At 38.7% G+C, this 27011-nt stretch overlaps 1 protein-coding gene across 17 annotated transcripts in view; it reads right to left on the bottom strand.

Moving 5' to 3' along the window:
• LOC123322257 (latrophilin Cirl) overlaps positions 1-27011 on the bottom strand; it is a 137692-nt gene that overhangs the window by 20311 nt on the left and 90370 nt on the right. For 12 of the 17 annotated variants that reach the window (XM_044910178.1, XM_044910175.1, XM_044910177.1 and 9 more), the window contains 2 exons: positions 21490-21582; positions 8649-8675 (listed from right to left, as the gene is read on the bottom strand). In XM_044910178.1, the coding sequence (XP_044766113.1) occupies positions 8649-8675; positions 21490-21571 (109 nt within the window). In that variant the 5' untranslated portion in view covers positions 21572-21582. The remainder of the gene's footprint in view (positions 1-8648; positions 8676-21489; positions 21583-27011) is intronic. The other 5 variants (XM_044910184.1, XM_044910185.1, XM_044910183.1 and 2 more) reach the window with 1 other exon arrangement.

The raw sequence follows: 27011 nt of genomic DNA, 5'->3' as shown, positions 1-27011 counted from the left end.
ACAAAAAAAGGAGGACACAACATTATGAAAGCATTTTTACAAGACATAAGATAAGATGAAAAGCAGAAGAAGAAGAAGAAGAAAAATCCAAGATCCTGCCTCAAATATCAGTCCAAAAACTCAGAATGAAGAAATTATGCTTCCGGGTCGTGGCACTTCTAATTTCACCGAGTATACTCATGAATACGAATCGTGCGAGTCTAAGTTCTCACAAAAACCATTTTCTCCTCAACCTTTTCGTGTCGTGGAGGAAAAAAAAGGGAATATATTCACTTCTAAAACGATTACCTGCATGTATAGTGCCTTTCGAACAGTCCGAGAGGTTGAAATTAAAATCGAATCAAAGGGATATGAAATCCGAGAAAAGGGCAAAAAACGAGAGAGCATAATTTCGGGGCGGCTTCCTGCTCGACGGTGAAATTTCCCAGATGTGGAGTAAGCTCTGGTATCGAGGCCTTTTCCTTTCAGCGTAATGAATCGACATCGATAAATCTATTAACATGTCTGCTGATTACCTGACGTAGAATACAAAGAAGCTTATACGACTCGTGCATCGATAAGAAGATTGGAGTCAACTCCAAAACGCATATTCAACAGGAAAACAAGTTGGGACGTGACGGGAAAAACAAGTGACGCCCGTTGGGAGTTCTGGGGTCTCAAATCGGCCAGACGTCATTTCCTCTATTTTAATTGTTGCCCAGACTTGAGCAGTCTCAATCTCGAAACGAAAATGATTAAATGGAAACCTTGAATTAAGTATATTGTTGTTTTTACGCTACGCATGTTTAGATAAATTCATGAGGGGCGATCAATTTTGAGGAGGAGCTTTTGACATTCACGCTGACGGATAATTTTCATCAACGTTCGTGAATTCCACCCCGAGGTCGTGAAATTTTTTCGCGATCGATTCAGAGGGTCCGCCATCGAAAATAACAAACTAAAAGGGCACACTCTCCTGCCACGGAGCATCCCGAACCGGTTCATGGCGAAACGAGCAAGTTGCACACATTCTCCCGGCTCCCGATGCCCAAAATATGCGACAAATTCGATGGTTGACGTAAGACAACGAAAAATTCCTGTTTAGTTGTCATTTAACGTCGCCGCCTGAGGGATAAAATGTGTCCGGAATGAATGATTATTTCAACAACATCTTGTAAACAAGAAAAATTCGATCTTACCCGCCCATCCGTTTTTTTCTCAGCGACCGTAAAAAATTGTTAATCACCGGCCTTTCAGCCACGGCATCGTGAAACAATGAGAACGTGACATTGGATTTTATATAGAAAATAACGCTTAATTTGACGTGACGAATGGGATTCTCAAATAGATCAGCCAGCGCTGAAAGAGGATCTCGATCAATAGCTGGAGCAGCATTTGGATCGACAGCCATAACTAAAGATATAGGATGGAATCTGAGACAACAAAGGGTTATGAAGAATATGTCCGTGATAGGAAGTTGTACAGAGATACTCTGGAATTTGACAGAATTGCTCTTTTAGTCATTTGACCTGGGAATAGCTGGGCAGACGACTGATCGGAGATAATCCAAAAAGCTTATGCTGAAACGACGAAGAAGAAAATAGATTTTCAGAGATATTCTTATCTTATGATAAGTAAAAAAAAAGATAAAAATTTGTACAAGAAGACTATTGATGGCACTGGAGTTCTGCACAAAATATCGAGTTATTTTCTGCAGTTTTAAGATCTGAATATCTGAAAACGTCTCCCATAAAAGTTTCAGGTGGGGTTGATTTTTTTGCCCCTTCAAATCAAAACTACTGTCACATGTAGTATTCATGAGTATACATCCACAGCCACGAATAGAGCTAGTTTTTCTCAGATTCAGAAACATAAAGTACGAACTACAAAGACAACATATTCTTCAAACAGAAATAAAATGTATCCGTATGTAACAAAGATGTCATATTTTGAGAACAATCCACTTTGAGGCGAACAACATCGTTCGCTGCGGTATTAGATAAAATATTCGTTTCCCGTAGAGCATCATAATCGTTCTGTTTATTCCATTTTAGCCAAGTAAACCGGACAAAGAGAGGAAATCGAACAAAAAGTTCTGGCCGAGTATCAGTATTCTTCAATATTTTCATTCACCGAATTCTTTGCTGAAAGGCAAACTGGTTCGAGAAATTGTTACGGTGTTGCCGCATCTCCGTCGGCCAAGAAGTCGACTGCGAACGAAGCCAACAAAACTGGCCAGCGTTGGTTGAGAGTCCCTATTATTTCTAGATTTTACCAGCGTCATGAATAAATACACTTCGAGTACCTCAGCCGTCAACACCAAAAGGAATTTAACGGTGCTGCATAACTCCAATTTATTGTTTTTTTTTTTTCGAATCGCCATTTTTGGTTCAGAAATTCCTACCCCCCGCAAACCCCTCTGAAATTTTCAGTTTTCATGTTCAATGAATGAACGCTGTAATTTTGCACAAGTTTGATTATTCCATGTCCTTTACGGTTTTCACACTCGTCTCCACAGGAACATTCACCCATCCCAGATATCAAAAGGATTAAGCTCTGTTGGATATTAATATTTATAACAGCGAGACGATAAAAAAAGTTATTTCGACGTTGCTTCTCTATAGAAAAGAAAGAGATTGAACGGATAGGCTTCATGAAAATGCTCAGAAACTGACGAGATAGAGAAGAAAGTGTTTCTCCCGAAAATAACCAGCCACAGAGATGCATCTTCTTCCCCCTTTTATTAATACCACTCATCAGTCTCACTTTCCTTATACGTCCGAGAGGCACACGCCACTGGTTTTTTAAGTGATTTGAGACCTTAATTGAAATTAATTATTTTCACCACTCCGACGTGAGGCAAGCTGAAAAGGCTGGATTCTTTCAGGTTTTCCTCCAGTTTAATTTCATTTACGTCAAGGCGGTAAGTCACCTTCTTTATTTGTATTTAATTCATTTTGCGGATCTTTGCGACGCGCGAAACAATTAACCGCCTCAATGAGCAATGGATTATTTTATCCGCGAAATGAATATACGAAGAGCTTGTTGTTTTATTGTCGGGATATCACAAAATTAGCTTCATTCGTACGCCACAATTCAATTGTGGTAGTTCATTTGCAATTTATTCGTTCCTTCATTTACCAAACCGCATAATTTTAATTTGGTTTGTTCGCCGTTGGTGGTGATGTTAAGAGGGATGTTCTATTTATAGAAAGAACTATAAATTCATTACTTCCCAAGTCTTCGAGCTTTTCCACATCCAAATATTGGAAGGAAATTGATTGTAACAATGAGAAAATTTGTCCAGACTACAACCAGAGTTTTAGCAGCTGGAAGATTCAAGGCAATCCTCATTGCCGGAAGACAACGGGGATCAGTTATGACTGCTAAGGGAAGACGCCGATCCGAAATAGCCTATCATCCCTAAAACGTTGTGGGGGTGGTTGGTATTGATTTATCTTCGTGCTTGAGATCTTGGTGATGCCTGACGCACACCTAAATCCACCTCCCCCTACCCTTTCCATTGTCGCGACCTCAAAAAACGGCCAGCTGCAATACTGTATCACACATAATTGATCATATTCCTTCATCACGTATGCATGGGCTGTTTGCATTCGCGAAAATTTACATTTTCTCGCTGACAACTGGATAATTGTATTCCAGAAGCTCCCTGATGCACATCTCGCCATTTCTGAGGGTTGACGTTCGGATACCCTGAGGTGCCTCCAAAAATTCTTCATCGATGCCGCATCTTTCCACTACTCGAAATTAGCAACATTACAAAAAATCTACCTTTTCTAGCATCAACTTCCCTCTCATTATATCGTTATTTTGTTTCAGTCTCAACTTGTGAAGATGTATTATATCCTCGATCAACCAACGAAGAGTTGTCATCGATAATAAAATAGGGCGATTGATGACAGGAGCCCGGAAGCAGAACACTACGAGATGGGGATTACATTCAATTTTCTGTACCTAATGCTGTTGTCGATTTAGCGGGCAGCAGTTCAGGGTATTTGTTTAAGTTCAGGGCATCATCTCCGTTCAATTATTGCCTGTCCCACTCCATTTAGTTTGAGCCATTTCGAATGGGGTGCATTTCTATGAGCTTTTATGAGCTATGGGCGTGATAGTCGGGCTTCGCCCCCCGCCTAAAAAACAGTCGCATCTAATAATATATTTTAATTTCGAAACAGTGAATCACACTTATTTACTCTTGGGAACTGCGGGCTGAACAGAAGCGATGATTGGTTTTTCCAGAGACTAGGGATCCTTTTGACGACCATGCTGGGAAGTTTTTCAACGAAAATCCCAATTAAATGGATATAATTCGAAAACTCCACCATTCCACAAAGCAGTCGATTATTTCCATGATTCCAATTAATTATTGACCTTAACACACTACCACAAAAAGTTTTATTAAGCCCGACTTTCATTAATGCCCTACAGAATGGGTCGACTGACGCCAAAATCTGGAAGAATCGTGGTCGAATAGTCTACAACTATTTCAGCAATACTTCTTCAGGAAAAACTTGGACGATCGAAAAAAAAATTTTAGTCGTTTTCTGGAATCGTCACAAACTATAAACTGATGGAATTTCGAGAGTCGCGATACACTTACGATAGACGTGGAAGATTACTGAATTTGGATGTTCGCAACAGAAGCTAAACAGCTAATCAGACAGCTAGTTTGCCCAAGAAGCCGCCAAGGGTTCGAATTTCAACGAAATTAGAATTACATATCAAAATTTCTGTACCAACTATACGCGAAGAATCATTATTAGAGATGTTCACGTCTATATGTATGCTAGGAAATGATTATGCTAATCAAAGATGCAAATTAAACCGTATATCTCTGTTTAGAAGTTAGTTTCTGATCTAGGCCTAATAAGATGTGTTATTACAGTTCTCGAGAGAGTTTTTTGATGAACGTTTGAAATTTGCAGCGCCTCTTTCCTTTTGTGCGTGAACTTCGACGATTTTCATAATCCACAACGAGTGTACAATTTCCGATCAGCTTCATGTAATCTATTCAAGTCTTCAGTCTTTTCCATTACGATTTGTTATCGTCGTTTCATCGAAAAATGGCATTGTCAGTTCTTCGATTAATTTCTATGGGTTCCATAACTTCCAATGGGCGAAAAGGCAATTAGAGATCTATTTGTACAGGTGGGGTTCGTTTCTATTCGACAGTTTAATCGTTTACGTGTTGGAAAAGTTGAATAACCCTACTAGTTCCTAATGTCTGGTAAATTGTGGGGGCTGTTGATGATTTAAAGCCGCGAGGTTTGTTTTAGACGCATAATCGCATATCGATCTTGTTGGGTCTATTAAATGCACGCCAGTTCTTCACGTCTGCCGAACACGACCAAGTTTTTTCGCAAAGGGATAAAGCACCAGATTTTCTTCACCCCAATTTGGCAATATCAATATTGTGTTTGCCATTACGCCGAATCCTACCAGGATAGAATTTTTCAGGGAATGTAATAAATGACATCTTTCAAAATTATTATATAAGGAATTTTAACACCCCGAACAATGAATGAATGAATAAACCACTAGTTATTACTGACAAATTCCTTTCGTGATCGACAAGGATGTATTCTAATTAAATAACAATAAGTGGATTAGGCTGAATTCCATGGTCCTATGGTGTGTTTGTGTGTGCGATGACGATGTTCAAAGAGATTTCGATGGCATGGCCGTCTTTATTGATTCAAATGTGCCATAAACGTTGGCATTCACCCGAAGCTACGATACTATTTCTATGATAATTGCTGCGAGAAACTAATCCCATTTACCATTATGTTGTTATTCATGAAGAGGGAACATGAACTTTAAATAAATTCGCAACCGCACTGTCGATTTCACCGAGAGATAGTTCAACCCCTTTTGGAACAGAGACTCCCTTCCCGTTCTGGATACAGGGGATGTACGACTGATAACCGGCCAACAGCAGACAATTTCGACATCGATCTTGAGTGTAGAAACAAGTATTCATTGAAATGATGGAATAACTCAAGAAATCCAGAGAAATACATCACCAACCTAGTTTGAATCATTTTTGAACCGGTTGGCCAAATATTTTCATGTTCCTCCCACAGCCACTGATACTTATTCAAAGGCATGATACTTATATAAGAATCGTTTTGTATACATATTCTGTACGCTAAAGTATACATATCATAAAGTGCCATTGAGCGTGATTAATATCTTTTTTCTAGCTCTCAAGGGAGTCAATCCAGCCCGATATAAATCTCAAACTTACCAGACAAAAAATTAAACAATACCGCACGAGGTGTGACCGTCCGGGCCAGTTACTAGTTCCGTAATATTAATGTCCGATATTGATTTATTAATAAACTTCATGTCGAACATCTGAAATATATCTATTTGAATTGGTTTCGTTTATCCATTACGGCTTCAACAGCTGAATTATTTAATTTTTCTATGAATATAAATGAAGCAGCGCAGCCAAATCCATGTTAGGCATTGTAATATGAACTGGACAGGGGATAGGTAATCACCACTGAATATGTGATCCTAGAGGTTCGATAGCTGTATCAGATAGAGCGAACAATGGGTTGTAATTTTGAAAATACCGAGAAAAACCATATGTGGTTCCTTTATCTAGAGGCGTACTTCATATACATATAATCCTCTCTAGGCATATGAGATGAAAACGCATGGAGATTTAAATCGAAACATTTTCCTATCTTATATACCGTTCGTCGATTTTGTTCCACAGATCCATAGATCCGAGGAACTTTCAAATACATCTGCTTGAAGAAACGAACTGAGACAAAACGATAGAGCAGTGTGGAAATTCAAAAATGTTATTTTTACGAACTTTTGATTCATTGTTAACAATAATAGTATTTTTTCATTTATTTGGTCTTTGATTTCGATTTAGAAAAGTTGGCGCTGAAATATTTTCAAGACCTTGAGGGAAAATGAACATTTGCAGTGTCTTTCATGCGTAAATATAGGGAATTTTCATTCTTAAAAAAATGAATCTATTTTCTAGTAACTTCAAGTCTCAAACTATCATTCTGAATCAATATTCGGACCAAGAAATACTGATTCATTCAAGTTCCCTGCTCTATTGACCGATAACGTAGAGTAAACTCACTACGCCGTTGCAAAGGAAATGAGTATTTTCCTTATTATTTTACATAGGAATATTAGATTTCCCTTTACATGCTCAAAAGTGATTCAGATTCATCGATAATACACATCATCCAACTGAATACATAGATTGTAATCTATTTCGTAAATCAACCTGGAACACAGGATATTGTCCCATAAATAAAAATGACAAGTACTTCTATGATTGCTAGGAAAAACTGAAATAAAGGGAGCATATCGAACAACCCAATATCGAAATGCTAATATCATTAAACTGCATTGCAGTTTAATGATATTTCACATTATTACGAATATCAACATCGATTCATTCCAATTATCCTGATTGATGAATGACTAAAACAATTGGGGTTTCGAAAGAAGGAAGCTAAAGGGAGATTTCATTTCAAAAGTGGATTGAGGCGCAAAATATCTGAGAAAATACAAAATCGATACAAGAATCGGGCAACAAATTTTCAAGCAACTATGACTGAATATTCTGAACTAGTTTTCAACGGTTCTGTAGTTCACGGAACGCAATTATTTCGGAAAATTGAGAAAATTAATTTTCGATTCCAACAGTTTCATATGACGAATTCAAAAACAGTTTCGTCCGTGACCTGAATTGTTAATTTTCCCTCAATTCTGTAACTGACCCAAAAAACCCGACTCGTATCTGTAAATGAAAACATCTTCGGCGACAAGTTAAGATTTCGTAGACCGAACTTGAATATTTTATTCATATACTTCGGTAAAATGAAGTCTGAAGCACAACGTAATACATTACTCTACACTTTACGGCACTCCTCCGTTTGAAATTTTCAGAAAGGAATGCACGCGCGTTGAAGTTCACGAATATCATCGCATTTCATGAATTGCAAATTCGATTCTATCCGAGTTGAAAATGGCAAAATGGCCGAATTGACTGGCGAAAGTTTAGCATATTCGACTTTGAATGAAACATTTTTATGATCTTCATTCTGTATTCTTAAATTCAGCCAGTCGTTTCCGATATACGATGCTCAAATTGCACATGAATTTTCCATAGGGTTTTTCCCTCTTCCAGTGCGTTGTTAGTTATCCGGAATCTCTCGATTTTTTCGTTCTCGAATATCGAGGTCATCCAAACACTCACATTCTAGTATAAAACGCTGCGAAGATTTATCATTTCCAAAATCAAAATTGAACATTCACCAATCTGGACCAAAATTGAAAAAAAAAAAAAGATCTGAGTAAATTTTAAGGAACTGGATAAATTGCCTGTAGAAATTCATCATCATTTCAGAAATCTTCTACAGTTCTATTCCACCAAACACACCGAAAATACATCGTAGTGAATTCACGATTTCAAAACATGCAAGAAAACCAGACATGCTCCACGCTATTAATAATGAAATAAAAACAGGTTGGATGATACCCAAAAATTAAAAAAGAAAAACAAAAAAGACCAACAAAAAGGACAATAACCAACATCAATCAATCAAATCAAGATAAAATGTCTAATAAAACATGCGTTCAAAGTGCCATTCCTCTGATTTACTTACCCTGCACTTCGGGAAACGCATTTTTCACTGAAAGAATACAAGATATTAACAATCGAGGAAAAAAAACCAGCAGAGATGAAACTGATGATCGCAATAAAACTGGAGGATCTGGGGACGAGATAAAAGATAATGATCTAATTAAAACAGCGGATTTTCCGTCGGCGACGTCAGAAAGGTGTATTTTTATAAACGCCATGTTTCTATCTCTTGACTTACGTAATGTAGCTCGATGAAGGCACCCGGGGGACGTTGAAATGTGAGTGAATGAGAAACGAAGATGGGGGCTAGGGAGGAATGAAAACAAGAAACAAGCGGACTGTGGAATTTGTGGGCTTTCCCTACAATCGTTTAATCTCCATAACTTTCTTAATCTAAAATGTTCCCAATTCGGCTGCGACAGGTAATTGCGTACATTTTCGGGGCAAATAGGACCGCTGAATCGAACTTGCTCGAGTAGACGGAAACACGATTGAAAATTTCCGGACCTATAAGGAGCACATTTTGGCATAATTCGAAATCGATAGAGTTCATCCGCAACACCAACAGTCGAAGGTTGTGGCGTTTCAAAAGTCCACATTTAATCAGTGGCAACACCGTATCTCGGAATCTAGTTGAAAATGATCGAAAAACTGAGCTCAGATTTGAAATCTACCAAAAAATAACACAAAGACAAGTTCGAAAAAGTTTTTTGTTTCATTGTATTTATCCCATAGTTAATTATTGTATACAATTCATTATTTATCTGACAGTGTTGGCAATAACCCTCAAATGATTCGAAAGTTAGAGAATCATTTAGTGGCCACTCTCAGAAATATATCTATTTTGGAGGGGTCCACTTTTCACAGAAAAATTAGCCTATTTACTAGTTTCTCTACGATTTTTTCAGTAGATTTCTAATCTGAGGTAAGATTTTTGATTATCATTGTACAGAGTGGGTTATTCTTACGAGACACTAAAAAAGGAAGAATTTTCCGGTGCTGATATTGGATTCGTTTGAAGGGCTACTTGTTAATTTTTCATTTCCGGATACCTTGTATACATTGTATATTCTGCCCAATTTTAGGGTCAGTAACTCATACCCACACTGCATTTACGATATAGAAACTTATGGAACCGTGTACTAAAACAATCATAAGTTTGAGTAACACCACCACCGTTTCAATGGTTCAAATGATGAGAAACGTTCCAGCTGACGCGTATCGGAACAGAAACGTTGATATAACAATTATATTTCTGTTCGATTACCAAGGATTATTCCCAAAAAATAGCGAACCGCAAGGGTATAAACCGAATACGCTCTCATAACATATGTAACTGTCAATTCCGATTCGACAAGAGATTAATAAGCAGCCGAATTGGATTTCGCCGATGGAACAACCTGTACGATTGTGTCCGAGAGCTTTGTTAAACCGATGTGGGAGATAAGCTTCTAAACATAATCCTTTATTGCCGGTTCAAAACACACTGGAAAAATATAGGCCGCGTAAAACTGGAATAATTCCGGCGAAAAGGCCGGAGAGGAATAACTGGCGGAAAATATTCCTCTTCATTGAGAACTTTATTACGGCCGCCGATCTAAATTGGTGGATAAAAAATATCCACAGTATCTCCTTTTCCTCCGTAATCTCGACTTAGGCTTTCCGGGGAATTATATGCTTTTTTTTCAAGCCTTTCCAACTTTTTCTAAATGAACCCCGATCGTTTCTGGTGAGACTTAACCCGTTTAGCGCACTCCAGTTTTGCGTTTTATCCTCACAATTATCATGCTTCGTAAATGGTTTGTTACTTGGCACATAAAACCAGCTCGGAATTGGACGGAGTGTGCACATATCGAAACAAGGTTCGAACTGATTCGGGACTAGTTAGAAAACTGTTTTCGATTCTCCGCGAGAACTGAGAGTGACGAATGTTTGAATTCCATTCTCTAGTTAATTCTGCTAGATTTTATTCAGAATCAGTTCTGAACTAGAACGAGTACCGAAAAAAATGTATGCGTTCTGAATCAGTTCAGGACTAAACAGGTAGCAACAATTCCAAAGTACTGTTTTTCTAGTAGAAACCTATTTACTCCTTTGGATTCATGGATGTCGTCCGACATCCCATACAGGCTGTATTAACTTGAACACGCCAAGTTTTCATAAGTAGTCAATATCTCAGAACCAAACACTGAAATTATGTTTGTGTTCTTGATCTTGGCAACGGAAACAAATCAGATTTGGCCAGTTTTTGCAATGTTCGTGCATAATAACTACTTTCATTAAATTTCTCGCAATCGTCGAAAATATACTCAGCTGACATTTCACGCGAATTGAACTGACACATGTCAGAGACAATGGGTACGACTAAAATTTAATCGTCACTTAGAGACACCCTCTTGCACCTTAATGAGTCGACGTTCCGGAATTGAAAAATAATTGTGTAGTTTGCCAGGTTGCCCGTTGTTTTGGACAATCGCCCTGCGAGTTGCTATTGCAACCCTGCCCGACCCGAAATATCGATCCAAAATTAATTTTCGATGTGTCAAAGTTGTTGACCGCTCCGTCGCTGATAAGCGTCCGTAATTTCGACGTTAATGCACTTTTCACATCGATCTGATAAGCGCCAATGATTACTGTCACTTATTAATGACTGAAGGGATGCAATAAAGGCCGAAATTAAGTCTCGTGTTGTAAGAATCAACGTGGCCGTGCTAGATTGAAGTTTCAGCGGGGAAAAGCTGCGGAGAGTTCCTATAAGGCCCATTAGGGCTTAGTGGCTTACAGGACTGCGGCAATGAGCCGTTTGCCAATTGAAAATAAACACTTGCGGCCATCGATCAGTTCGGTCCTGAAATAAGCCTCTACTCGTGGCAGAATTTAATTCTGGGTATAATCTTTTCCACGAGGGTTTTCACGTTATATACGCTCAGATTGAAGCCTCTCAGGCAGGCGTATAACACGCTGTATTGTTAAAGGGAAGAAACGTAAGACCGTAAATAACACCGGAAAAAATTCCGCATGTTCACTGGATTTTAAAAAGATGGGATAAAAATTCGTCAAGACCGAATGGTTGAACAAAGCTCGATGAAATTTCGAGATTTATTTCTAGAGGAGCCCCTCCCCTCAAAATCACTCTTCTCCTGGAACCGCCACTGTTCGAATTACATGGGCAATTATTATTTTTTTTCTTACGGTGCATTCAACCACCAACCTCTCAACATATGTCCCTCATTCTGCGGCAAGCAAACCGTCCATATCAACCAGATAAGGTGGATGATGGACAGATGTCTTGCAGTTGAAACAGTTCGACTAATTACGACAACAAAAATGGGGCTTATTATAAACATTTCCAGGCGCAGGCAGCAGTTGTTGATATCTTTAGAGTGGCTCGAATTCGTTCCAACGTAAACATGATTTCTTCGAATGAGCTTATATACATTTCCCACCATAATTATTGACCCTGAGCAAGGCACAATGGATTAGGTAGCAATCAACGTTACGAATAACATTTTGTGAGTTTTTCCCCAGAAACCTCCCGGGCATTTTATGGGATGGTCTCCGGAACAGTTTCAACTAAGTTATTTGACAAATTCACAGGTTAGGCTAATAGAATAACGAATTATTTATAATATACCGGCGCATGAATAATAAATGGAAGGGATACCATTAGAACGTAACAATACGTCTATAAATAAAGGATATAACCGTAGCCATAACGAAAATGGCTGAGGATTCCCGATATTCTCCTTCGAAAAGGCTCTATTGCGATCCATTAGCCAAGTACTCCGAGAAGTTGAGTATGTTTCCGACGAGACAAAAATGATTTCTAACCCATTTTTTTTAGTGGGGGCAGTGCTCGTGACAGAAGATCGATATATTCCTAGAGTGCTGAAACACAGCACCGTTACAAATTGTCTGCAGTTTCCTTACTGTGGTAGTTTATTTGGGCGCACTTCGGAAAGAGTTTTCGTTTAATTTCATAAATCGACCGTGATTGGTTTACCACTCTTAACGTTGCCATTTATTTGTTGCCGGCAACCGAAAAAGGGAAACTCACGAGCGTCGGTTATTGCTAGGACCCGGCGCAACTTCATAAAATCGTAATTTCGATTCGGTAGTTTTAATTGCGGAACTTATCGAGCATGAAGTAACTCCGGGAAATTCTCACTTCGGTCTTAGGCCATTGAGTCGGGCATTACTAACAGTGATAAGATGAGGCGAAAAACCCGATCCGAAACTTTCGGGATTATGCATTAGAACGGATTACAACAATTCCGTACTACCAAAGTTGCAAACCGCATTATGAGAATTTACCCGATTCGACTCGTCTTGTATTCCGAGATGGATATTAAACCTCGATCTCACATCGATTCATTGAGTAGAATCACCTGGCCGAAGGTCACTCCTAAAACCATCCATAAGGAATTGTAACCATACGGTCACATGGACGTAACCATACGGTTCCATTTATTACAAAGAATCGTGCTTTTCTCAACTTTTTTTTTCTTGGGAAGGAGTTTCCTCTCCTTCCCAACAGAATTTAGACTCGTCAGGTTCTGATAATCCCTTATGTTTTCTGAGGCGACAATGTCCCGAAAGAAAGTAACTTATTTTCACTGGATCCAAACATTTTTCAGTTTTAAAATTCCAAAGGAATTTTTTAAGTTTCCACCACTGTGTTTCTCTTTCCTTTTGCTTTTCCTCCTAAACTCTTTCTTTCAGATGCATTTTCATGTAACACAGAAAAGTCCTTGGCCTTCAAGCACCAATGAAAAAACCTACATTTCAATTATTCAATCTGAAAATCGATACCGGGAACCGTCTCGTATTTTCCGGCGATTATCTTCTATTTTCGAAAGTGTCTGAGTTGGCGACGACAGTTAAAGTCCGAGAGGAACGAAGTCTGCATAAAAAATTAGGAATCCAATAAGGAGCGATGTTTTCCTCTTCATCAGCGAGAAAGGAGAGTAATGTATAATAAAGGCGACGTCCGTCTATTTGTTCGGTTTAGTTTTTCCATCGATGGTGGAAAAACGGTGCGCCACGTTCCTTGAATTTTTGTGGAAATAAAGTTCAGAATCCAAATAAATTTTGACACGTACGTGACGTCCATGTGAATGCGTGAAGGTCCCAGTTATTTTCCTGCATCATCGGGCATAAAGTAAGATCAGATCTCCTCCTCGATAAATAGTTAAATCGGCTGACGGTCCGAAAGAATATTTTATATTTACGTCAGATTATCGGAGCTTCGCGATTTTATCCAGAATTTTTGATGCGATCTTGAAACGATAATGGCAAATCGATAATTGATTTTTTTGTCTTTATTTCGATGGTGAGCCATACACCATACAAAACGCTGAATTATATACGAAACTCCTATAAAATTCTCATTCCTTCTATACTGGGTTTAGAAAGTTTTCTTCGCTCCAGAAATAAATATCAGTTGCTTTTAAAAAATTTAGCGTTAATTCAGCTGAACCCAGACAACTGACTAGTCAGACTTTTCAATAGAACTGCCAATATTGACAAACCGTTCAAATTGCAATGATATAGAATGAACGCCCTTGTACTATTCGTCTTTATTTTGAGATTTTCTGTGTGATCTTAATCGAGGTGACATCATACGATGATTAGGATGATTCCTCCAGTTTCAAGGTCTTTCCAAAGTTCGTAACTCTTCTTGAACTTAACGATCGTCCTACATTTCTCCGTTCGGATCAACTTTATCAAGGAATTCGTTAAATCTTCGGATGACGGAGTTCATCGGCCGTACAAAAAACGACAACGGCACCGAGGGAATCAGGACGACGGGCAATATCATCAATCGTTAAGAAAATTTCATTAAAACATTCTCTTATCGGGTTTTATAGTTTTGAGTGCTTTTGTATGTCGGACGTATCAATTTTTTTAATATTCTTATAAGTAATAAGTGCGGGTTTGGCTCGGGACCATTTGTCAGCTTCTTCCTACGGCCAACACTAAACGATTCGGAAGATACCGTTGACAAGACCTTCAGAGTCTTGTCAACGATTCTATTAACGATATTTTGGAGACGGGGCTTCATGAAGATCATCTGATAGCGTGAAAACTTTTTGTTATTTCGAATTTTAACCGTGTCAATTCGTGGAAACTTTGCGAATTTGATCATTTCTACAATATTCGAAACGTTTGAACTATTAAGAGTAGAAAATTGACCTAACCAAGGCGCTAGGGGGCAAAATGCACGTAACAGAATTTTCTAAAAATATAGCATAACTTGATCATCTTAATGAAAACTGGAAGAGCAATAACTACGGTTAGTACTGGATTTTTCTACGAAATTTCATTAAGTGTACCTCTAGTTGTTTCCGAGAAACGAACAAATTGTTTTAGGAAACAATAAAAAGATTTCTGTATAGTTTTCGAGGAGCGGTAAGCGAGTCATTTTCATTAACGAACCATTTGAGACCTAATTGACAGTGACACAGTATTCAGTTATTACCTCCAATAACAACTAAACGCCATAGAAATTTGTGATCGTAACCTTCTGCATTATTTACGGATGCACATCAATTCAACTCATTAAATATTTACTTATGGATTCTAGGATGGCTCAGAGAGAAGATACAAAACAAAGGAGAAAAATAATGTACAGGATGACGGAATCATTGAAATTTTAGAAAGGATGGGAAATCCAAATATCATTGAAAGAATTTTCAGGAGTCACCTGGTCACCTGATTTTAAATTTTTTTCACATACTGGATTATTTGACCAATCACAAATTTCGCATGAAAATTTAATTGATGATCTTTTCAAAAATAAGAAAAATGATATTTCAATCTAATCGTCAAATTTCTAAGCGTTATTGGGCATTTCACCTACTATCCCTTCAAATATGGCTATTCTTGTACACAAAACTAGTGCTCCTAGTGGAATTTTTTTTGGAGAACTAATAGTAAGCTGCGAATACTGTTGAAATTGTTTTTCCCGCTGGAATTGATTAAATAATAAATATAACATCTGTAAATGCACAGTAGGGTATACAAGAGTGCCAAGAAAGCTTTTCTGCCGCGATGGATTTCAAAGACACGCCGTAATAAAATAGTAGGTCAGGCCGAAATTATGACGTTGAAAAGATAGGGGAGGTAGTAAAAGCTGTCATCTCGTAAATCATACAAACAGTCCAAGAATTCATAGTTTGTGCAGGTGACCAGGCACTGGGTGAAACAGGTAAAGTTTAGCAATGCTTGTGGCAAGACCCTAACTTACAATTGGCCGCATACCGTCTATTGATTTTCTAGCGTTCAAGGGTTTCTCCACTTCCCAGTTGAAACACTGGAACGGCATTAGGGCCATGGCACACTGCAATTGCAACGTCAAAACATCCAAATCCTAGCATCAAATTTGACGCTAGCCATCCGATAGGCAATCAGGAGAAGGACTTGGAAAATCCATAAACCGAGTTTAACTCGATGGAAACCTCTGTTTATGTTATTCATTGAAGCAATTACTATTCATGACTAACCGGCCATGTCAGGAACCCACTATTGACTTTCCAACCTGGGGATTTGATAGACAACAGCTCCGAAAATACAGTGGGGTTTCTGTCACAGCATTAGCGTAGACGTTTCGAGATAGATTGAGCCTTAATTAGAGGGTGTACTCAAGATCTGTGAAAAAACAAGTTTATTTAGAACTTCAGATTCAGAAGAATCGTCTAATGATTAGAACAGAAAGTTTATCTAACTCATTTTTGCTTCACCTCCGATAATGCTTCCATTTTTCATTTCTATAATAAGTAATGGCCTATTGAAAATAAAGAAAAAATTGTGGAAATGTTTCTCACTGCTGGTTAATAGCAGATTGAAGGTTGGGCCGATAGAAAGGAGTGGTTTTTTGTGGGGATACACTGCGTGAAAAACGACTGGAATTAGACAGTTATTGAGACATTACACCAGGAGATCATCAAATTAACTTTACAGTTACGGCTGATTATACGAATTGAAACATTCTAGATAATTCCGAACAATTATATTAAAATAATTCGACTCGGTCCTATGCTATTAAAAATCTTAGTGGTAATCTAATAATGATATTCAATTACGGTGATTACCATCAACTCATAAATATATCAAAAGCTGAAACCGACAAAATAATGAAGACGGTATTATTATTTCCTGGTTCATAGTGTCGGTGAATCAAATCTAATGATTCATTGTAATGTTATCTTTGGATCAATCGAAACTCATCAACTGAAATTATGAAGAAAAAAAAGCTCGAGTGGGTTTTTGTCTTTGGACAGCATCTACCATTCCTGATAGTAAAAGATCTATATACAGGCTGTCAAAGCCACCAAACTAATGGATAAATGGGTTATTCTTGAACTGCATAAAGCTTTGACGAGAATTTTTCGTTCTTCTCTTCATCCCTTAGCTTTGAAAGATACCCTATACAGCTTTTGGAAAGAGAAATTTGGCAGACTGAAGTTTCGAAGGTTTTTTTTCAATCTGATATTGGTAGACAATGAAATTATTAATACCAGTACAATGTTCTACACTTATAGGATCAAAACTGTAACTGATTTTACTTTAGGTATACCACGAGAAATGCCTTGGCCGTATGCTTACAATTATATTATTTTTTTATGTCTAGCGTGAAATATTAATCAGTGTTTCCGAATTTTCCTTGAAAAATGTATATATCATACAGAATTTTCGATCAATTCGATTATTTATTCATGTCAATAGGACAATATGAGTTTTGAATATATGGCATAGTGATAACCCCTATTTAGCTCCACTCCATAAAGTTTTATGCTGTTTGCGCGATGTGCCATGATGAATAATATTGCGTTTTCGAATTGACCGACATAGATAAAGAAACGTTAATTGCTTATTTTGATCGCAAATGAAACTGGACCGAAAGATAGTGCGGTGTGATGGCAACAGCCAACTCAAATTATCTTATTTTTCAACGGATTCTTGGATAAATAGGTCAATACAGTTCATTTTTCTGCGATTTTGCCGAATGGTAACGACATGAAATAGGAGTTTCAATCCAACAAAATCGAAACCAACAAGCTATCTTTGATTGCCTTCGAAATGGAAATTGGAATTTTTCTTTCTATGCATCACGAAGAAGCGAGAGAAAAGAGAGAAACATAACAGTGAAAAGTTTCAGATTTCAAAAGCAGGTCTTCCTCAAAACGTCACAAAAAGTTCCACGGATACTGCCCTGTGGTACCCCTGAAGTTTTCATGGAAGAAATGTAACGACCGGAGCATGGAAAAATGATGAATATGCAAATAATGCACTATGCATTTTTCCTTTGTTTCCACGCTTGATGCATCGCAGAACTCGGCCATTTTTTCTCCGAGCTATTCCCACTCACACAATCTGTCAAAAACAACGCCTATATCGCAACCGCCCCCCATCTAGGTGTGTCAGTTCCTGAATGATTATCCTCTTCACTTTTCTTGGTCGCCCCTGCCTTGGCGTTATCTTGGCCCAGATATTCGCCAGTCAACATTTCCGCAATAAATATTGATTCTTCAGAAGCGATATATTTTTATTGGCACTTGTTATCCCCCCGCGTAACACACATAAATCATTGCTCTGCGAGGATGCCCAGTGTTAATTCCCATTACGGCGACCTGTCCACCGCTGGAAAAATGTTTGGGACATGGGCTACGGTGCGTGTCATCCAGATGGAACGAAAAAAAACACAATCCATGTGTTTTCAACATCAAAAGATGCCGCATTTGTGCTTGTACGATGCTATGGTGATTATGGGGGACGATTATTATTGGTAGTTGTGACCACAAATCTGTAACTAATGCGGAACTGGTTCAGGACCGAATCAATTCCACATATCCGTACAGAACTAATTCTGGATCAACATCATTTGAAAGGAAAATTAGAAATAAATTTTATTTGTCGGTGGAAATACTACTAATATATTTAATTATAATTGATGATGAACGTTTTTCATTTTGCTCTTTCACTTTATATTATAACATCATATTTTCATTTGATCATCGCCGATGTTGACAGATGATGAATTGGAATTGAAACGCGAATATTGTAATTCGCAATTTTTGTTTATTTCAGTTCGTTTTTTCCGGTCAGAAATGGGCACCGCAGCACATTTTCCATGTTTTTTAAAATATCAATTAGCGCAATTAGGGACCAGTCATTATGAGCTGACAATGTTGCCGAATAAATTGGACATTATTATTCCGTTGCACGTTCCGTTCGTGGGATCCTGAAAGTTTGATGTTTTAATTTCAATAACGGCGCTTGTTATCGAGTGCCCGACAAACTCTGTGCCAAATAACAAGGCCCCCCTCTCACCCTACTAGTACAGTTACACATTACGGGCATAATTCGATGCAAACTCATTTTCCGATTTTCAACGGAAGACGGGAATTTTTTAACGACCTTTGTCGCACAAAGTTAAACCGCCCACGTCAGTTTTTCACAATCCTCCTTCATGAAAAACAGAACAGAAATCCTACGCCATGAACGAAAATTAAAAAAAAAAAATCGGCGAGATTTCCATGACCTGCTGATCCAGAAAATTTATTTTGATTAGAAGAACGTTTCGAAAAATGAACCGGTGGTTAATTCTGTGGAATTTGTCTAGGTTTCCCTCGGGTCTCACTGCTGAGATAATTCTCTGGGACGAGAAGAAAACTAATATCGCGACTCGGTGTGTGGTTACATGCCATTTTTCAAATTTACGCCAGGCGAATTATACCAGCTAATTAGTTGGTGAGGCACACGGAAGGTGGCAGGAAATGGGGTAAAGGGAGAGCCGTTAAAGTGTATTTCATGTTGTGTACATCTGTTCGGAACGTTATTCCAAAGTAAAGGTATGGAGATGACTTGTTTATTAAAATATCACAAAATGAACATGGAATGCTTCCATTTGCTCCGGTGTTACATGCCGGCTCAGTTCGTATAGTTCGCAAAGTTGGTACCGCTGATACCCAGCTTCGGGTTTGCGGAGGCAATTCATGCCTTTGCGCTGTAATTTAATATAGGGGGTTACTTTGGATATTTCCTCGCACTATACTAGTCAATAAGTGGAAGCGTGAATGTTCAACATTTCCATCAGTTTATCGATGTTACTGAAAACTTTCCGTGTTGATCCTTCCAGCTTGAATACGATTCGAATTATCCAAGATACAGGAATTGTTTGACTATTCCAACTTCCGAGCATCCGATAATAGGACGGGCATACAGGGTGCTTCTCTTGTATTGCGAGAATTTATGGGTTTGAACTTTCCTAATTTTGCGTCGGAGAGATAACCTACTGCTTGAACTTCTTTTCCGAGTTTGTCCCTCCTCTTTTCCACCCAACAGCATCTTCCGTTACATTTGGATTCCAAGCAGGATAATCCAGAAATACTTTTATTCAGGGTGTCCGGAATTGATAGGGATTGCGCTAACTGTATGTAGGTTTGAATGGTTTCGAAAAAAATTCAAGGGGTGAAATTTTGTTTTTGAGCAGCCTCTGCTTAGATATCCCCAGTCACATAAAGATGACACCCGAAAAAGAAACTTCAATTTTCTTCTTAGAAACCAGAAAATTGACAGAAATTAAATTGAGCATAGATATTTTATTGAAGCGAGGAGATAATATAAGATTGCCTGACTTGCTTTGAAGGATGATACATTTGGAAATTATTGGATGTATTCGAAATTTCAACTTCTGTTCTATTCCATGAAATATTTCTCGAAAAGTGAACTGAATTTAGAATTCTGGATCTGGTAACGACCAAGGAAGTTAACCTCGTAACGGCTTTCCTTCAGCTACTTCGCATGAATAATAATAGTAATAGATGCAACATGTCAACTACCATCGAATGATCATTGTTTGATTTATAGTTCCAACAGACTGTGAACATTCCTTGTATAATATGATTTCAATGAATAAAACTTGAAAGGACATCCGATACCTTCTAATGGTACTATGTGATGAAATTGAAATTCCCATTCGGAAAAGATTTACTTCATCAATATCGATTTAAGAAGCCATTCGTCATGCACGTCCGATTTCAAATGGAATAACTTAAATTAAGCTCATTTGAATAATCTTCGGACGAAAGCCGTTTTAATTCGATTTGGAAATATAGGTTGTTTCGTCTCCTTCAAGTCAATTTTCTCCAGGAAATATCCTTGGAACTCTTACGTATCAATTCGACGAGTCACCACTGAATTTCTATCAATTCCGAAATCTCATATTCCTCCGTATAAAGCATATCGAAATTGGTTCAATTCGCACAATGAACTGGATATCTTCCGAAGCCTCCTCGAGTAAGAAATCAGTTATTCTTCTCCACGCAACCTCCCGATGTACGGAATAAAAATAACGTATACGCCGATTGGAATGTAAAGCAGTAAAGGGAAAAGAAACACAGAGGGGTGAAATGTACGTGGAATCTGTTGCCACCGTTTTACGAAACATGATGTAAATTTTTTCGTTGGCTTCGCGGGACCAACTCAATTTGAGAATCCGTAAAAAGTTTACCGACCACTTATGTTTACATGGTTTTCATTCGATATGGGGAAAGTTGAGCCGCCCCGAACTTCGTTATTGTATTGGAAATGCATACAGCATTGTAGGCGAAGCCCCACAGCGGGCTAGACGAAATTGTCCTCGATTATTTCCAAGAAAGCATCGTCGGAATATCAAATTTCTGAATAAACGAGGATTCCTCCAATAACTCAGGGAAAACAAGTGATCGAACCAGTTCGAATGAAAATGAAACTGTTTGCATGGCCATCTTCTCCCATTGGGCACAAATTTTTTATCCAATTTTCCAGATAGGCCATACGACAAATAAACATGAACGTAATTTCGATAAAATTTCACTTACCTTTCGTCATAGCTTCCGATATAACTACAAAGGAAAACAGAAGAAGAAGCAGGCCGGGCCTGACCTTCCCATGCCAGGCCATGGCACTTCACCCTGAAAAAAAAATCAAATTTAAACAAAGTCGATACAACGTAATGAAATGAATAGATCAATATTATGGACAGCGCGCATGATCCGAAGTGGAGGACGACTATCAGCGAAGATCATCATCCGACAAGCGCGTTGAGTGACAACAGGATGGAAACGAACCGATTTGTCCGCCGGACTGATCTGGTGATTGAGCATCTGTTCCATCTGCATTCCAGATATGTTTTCCAGATTATACCTTGACCGAGCCCCGGGGTTATCCGAAAAACACGTTCGTTACGCTCTGTTTGCCAGAGCGGCTGGGAAATGGAATTTATTTGTTTTCGAAAACGACCGGCCAGCGCCGATGAAAGCTTACCTCGGAAGTTTCAACAAATTCGACGGGGCTCAATCGCCTCAGATTGATCATTATTGGCCAAACACGAGTACAGCCTTGGGAATTTTATTTTTAACACGGGGAAAAAGGGGTGGCGGCGGCCAACCGATGGGGAAAGTATTTCAGGTCGGGAACGGAAAGTTTTCGGGAGAAAGTGGATGAATTATTTCTAATTTGGATAAGCGACCTTTTCTTTGCGCCGGTATTTTCGCTGTGACCCGATTCCGGCAGGAATTCCCGGGAAGCTTGAAATTGTGACAAATAACACATTGGGGGCCACGCTGCCTTCATTTTCCCATGTCGAACCGGAATTCGACTGCCGCAAATCTAGATCCGGACAAAAAAGATGCTATTTTCAATCGAACGCTCATCAACGAAAATAATCTAAATGTGAATTGAGAAAAATATCATAGTGAGGACAGACGCAAAGAATAAACTGTACATTATAATTGAAAAAATATGATATGCCGTGATATAATATCAAAAAAATAAAAACTAGTACAATTTAATCGAGTTACTTCCAATGGTTTTCGAGGAAATGTCTGAAAAGCAGGGAGCAAATGAACGGATTTTTATCAATGGCAGAATATGAACAGTATAGCTATGTTGCTACTGAGCGACTATTGGATTTTTATTTTGCAGCATTGAAGAATTTTCGCGAGATAATCAACCGGGATTGCGATCAACAAATGCATAAATAGTTTTTGCACCAGTATAATGCAGCTTCGTATAGAACAGCAATTTCGACCGAATTCCGGGCTTGAAACGCGATGAATCACATGGACTATTGAATTTCGTATTCGAAGCGATCTGTTCTCTCTTTCCTGAAACTGAAACGCCGCAAATTTTACATATATAGGTTCATTATTTCCGAAGTTTCCATGTTCGATATAGTCCCTCTCATATTTCGCTTCAAATTAAAAAATTATTATAACGACCTGAACAGGATTCTATCCTACGCATCGAGCAGATACAAATCGGATCATATCCGCTTCATGCTCAAATTAAAACTACAAATAATATCTATAAAAATTAATTAACCTGAAACAACGCACTAACAATCCTCAAAGTATTGAATTTCGTTCTCTCTTTCGCTAATTGTTGAATTTATGGTATTTTTTCGAATGAGTGAGTTATAAATCAATTGATAAACGAATGGATTGTTTTTGGAAGTGGCACTACACTACCCTCAATTTTTTCAAAATAAAAAGTAGATGATCGCACAAATAAAAAATTTATTCCTCAATGGTTAATAGGCGATGGATCTGGGAGGATAACAAGCCGAATGGTACTTGATATTTATATCAAATTTCACCTCGAGTAGTCGATGTATTTTTAATGTAACAGACAAACGATTTTTCTGGCAGAATGAGATTGATTAATCGGAAATCGTTCGCAGGCAGTTCCGCGTAGTTAATCCGAAAACTCAGGCATCCGAGCAATCTTCGAAAAAGTACCACGATATTAATCAAGATTCCTCCGGAGACTGAGTCGCACAGAGAACCCGGTAGGAACTCGGCAAAAACCACAGTTCTACGCTCTGTTTTTCATCCGACCGTCCACAGAAATGTAATAAAACTTCACCACAGATCTCATTAACGTCTTCTAGCGAAATCGGACCGTTCCCATCTTTCGAAAACACTCTGTAAATAAAGGTAATAACCATTAACGTCATAGACGAGCGACCACATCTGTTGAAAGGAATGTAACGACAATAATTCAGCCCCAGATATATATGATTATTCTTGTAGCACTCCAGTAATGACAAAGTGGAAGAGCAAGTGGTCAAATTAATATTTTTGCGGTCTATTCAATTTTCAGATCCCATTCATTTCGTATTGACGCAAAAGTGTTTGCATTTTTAATAGGGCTCGAAATAGAGGCATTTTGTCACGAACCTCTGCCGCCGGAGATGAGAATCTTCGCCTGTCTGTATTAAAGCCGTCAGGTTCTGCAAGGAGTACTGATTAAGCTTAGTTAACACTCGAAATGCGTCGAGTCAACGTTCCACAAATAACGCTATTCTTGCGCGGACATCTAATATCAATTTGTGAGTGAAATAATAAATTGGATGGCCTACTCGAATCAGTTGCAACAACAAAAAAACACTTGAAAACCGAACGAGGGAAGCTGTTTCCTCCGACCGTGACATACTTCAATTAAATTCCTTCACGTTCGCGAATGAAAAGGAGAAAATTTCTACTCTCTTGTGCCGCTTCACGAGAATTGATATGCAATGGCCATTGAAAAAGGATTAATTCGCACAAAATATTCGCGACGTGGATGAATAGTTGCGAAAAAATTCAGGGAGCGATTTCTCGTCAAAAGTAGTGTGGGGTCCCATATAATTTTTTTTTCGTCAGCCCCAGCTTTCCTGAAGAAGATGCCAAATTGAAAATAAATATGAAAGAATGAATGAGAGATTGGGGCTCATAAAAACAGTTGAGTACAATAAATTAACGATATAACCTAACGGATAATAACGCCTCAATCTCTTAATTTTTCTTCAGTTAGACATTCTTGTCTTGCTTATTTTTTTTATTTTAATTTATTTCGCTAATGAATATTCTCACTTTTACTGGGCGTTCTTATACTGATGTTCCCCGGTGTATTTTCATCGTTCTTCGATCGAAACGTCTCAATAGATGTGCCCGTGAGAAAGAAATAAATGCGCCATCCATCTGACCCGGATGAACGGGCGATCGTTCAGATTGAAACAATTCGCCAAATGGAAACTATATATATTGCGACCGGATGGAATTTTCGAGGCATCCAGAAAACGTTCGAACTTCACGTATTTGTCCCGAACAAAATGAAATTTCTATTTCCACGACGAAGAACCCGCCGGAATCGGCAACTTTTTCCGTTTTACGAACGCGACCGTTAATTCCCGGATTATGGAATAATTCGCCGCCGAATTTCTCGATAAAATACCCCCCCTCCCTCTTCTCCCCGTATAAAACGATATGAATAAATGAAATCCAGCAATACACATTAAACAGATTAAAGAAATTATGGGCAATCGTAAAAACGGATAATGACCGAATTTCATCATCGCCCATTCGCACTCTGATTATCAATGGGACATAAGCGCTTATAAAAGTTTCATGGCAATATTTTTTTCGAATTTAATCATATTCTAAAAATATAAATAAACGGATGACATAATTTCCACTTTTATGCGCGAAATATTGTCAGATATCAAACGAGCCATTCGAGACGACACCAGAATAACTTATTAACTAGTTAATCTCGAGCTCTCATAACCATTTCTCACTTTTTCTGAAGTTTCGGAAACAGCTACTCTCTCGATGCGAGAATAATCTATTATGAAGATATACCTATTTATTTTATATCAACAAACACCTTACAGAATTTTGAATATAAAATTACGCCCCCACCCCAACACCACTCCTGGAACCGCCACTGCAACGAGCTCGCCGAAATTTCGAGATTTTTCACTAGAAGAGTTGTTTTTTTAGCATATGTATCACATTTAGATCTACGATGTTCTTTCTGGGAGATACTCGTGCCGAAAGAGAGATAAACGACTCTAAAGCTGACCTTCGAAAAATCCTGAAACAGCTGGGTTCAGTTAAAAATTCGTCAAGACCGAACGGTTGCACCTACTATCTTAGAATCGATGACATAAGAGCTCATCCCTTAGATTGAAGCCAGTCCATGTTGTGGTTTTAGAACCATCTGTATACTACCATTCAATGGTATGTTTTTTCAGGAATTTGGGGGTAGGTTTCCTTTCCCAATCATCCTTTCTACTCAGTATGCTGTGTGTGTGTTCTCTCGATGTTGGTTTTCTTTATCATCCCTTCACTGAAAAGATTCACTGTTGCTAGACCTATTCCTCCCACTCATAGATAGGTGCTTCTAAGTCATAAGTCCCTGAGAATTTTTTGGAACGATCCAGCCCTGGAAGATTCCGCCAGAGTGTTTCTCTTCCTCATATCATCTATACACCAGTTTCTAAAGGTATCTGAGCTGACGTTGCCATCCCCTTACTAGCATATTCCCGAAACAGTTACAAACATCCTTAAAGAAGGTGCATTATTGGACTGCCATTGAATCTATCCGGTTTAAAATCGGCTTGGTACATGTGCAGGGATGTTGATGTCTCCTCAGACCGAAATCCGCGTATTAGGAACAAGAAATTTCCTCCTATCCAATCCAACGGCTACTAAGACCGTTTTTGATCCTAGAGGTCGTGGCACCCGTTCGTTAGCTACGTATCTGATTGTTACGTCCATTTTTATGGAGCATGCGGACAGTAAAATGGATTATTATTATTCTCTCAGATTTGCACCGATAACAATCCGAGTTCTTCATCTCCACGACCAGCGGCCATGGTAATCGAAAAGTGTCAGTGCGATAATCGTTAGGATTTATATCGTCTGCGGCGTCTCCTCTCTTCATCCGATGTGATATCGTAATGATGGTCGAGTAATCGAAATTCATGCCAGTCCACTGAATAAAACTCCACTCGGGGGCAGTATGTGACAACGAGGCAGAGGGTAGATAAACATTTAATTTTCTAATTACAGATCACAGGGGGAGGCGCCCCTGTTACGAGGCAATAAATGGCTTCCCCGAAGAGATTCGGCAGGAATTGCCCGATCCGTCAATACAATGGAGGAGTCATAGGGCTGCCGAGATCTATCACTCCTTATTCCGTTTTTGCCCGCAGGGGAGGGCAGAGTGGAGCGCCCCTGGCCCTCGGTGGTCTTTCCCTAATTTAAATTTTCCTTTACGCCGTGCCACATATATATTCCAATCTCTCCTCCCGGGAGATAATTGAGTTTCGTTACCAATTCGATGACGCATTTCTCCGGGTCCAGATTTTATTTTCCTGCGGATTCAATCTCTCCCGGTCCCTCGCGGCGGATATGGGACACCCAACACTTCTCTGGATAACCTAAAGCAGCTCCTACGCGTCGGCTGATTCGTCCTCTTGACTTTCATCGCTCTTGGGCTCCTCGGATGGAGCTCATCGGCAGTTGCTACCGATGCGGAAAATATACTATTACCGCCTGAAGACGAACAGTTC

The sequence above is a fragment of the Coccinella septempunctata genome, chromosome X (assembly GCF_907165205.1).
Source record: "Coccinella septempunctata chromosome X, icCocSept1.1, whole genome shotgun sequence".
In the NCBI taxonomy this organism is placed as follows: domain Eukaryota; kingdom Metazoa; phylum Arthropoda; class Insecta; order Coleoptera; family Coccinellidae; genus Coccinella; species Coccinella septempunctata.
The sequence above is the reverse complement of the archived record's forward strand: the minus strand, read 5'-3'. Positions and strand labels throughout refer to the sequence as shown.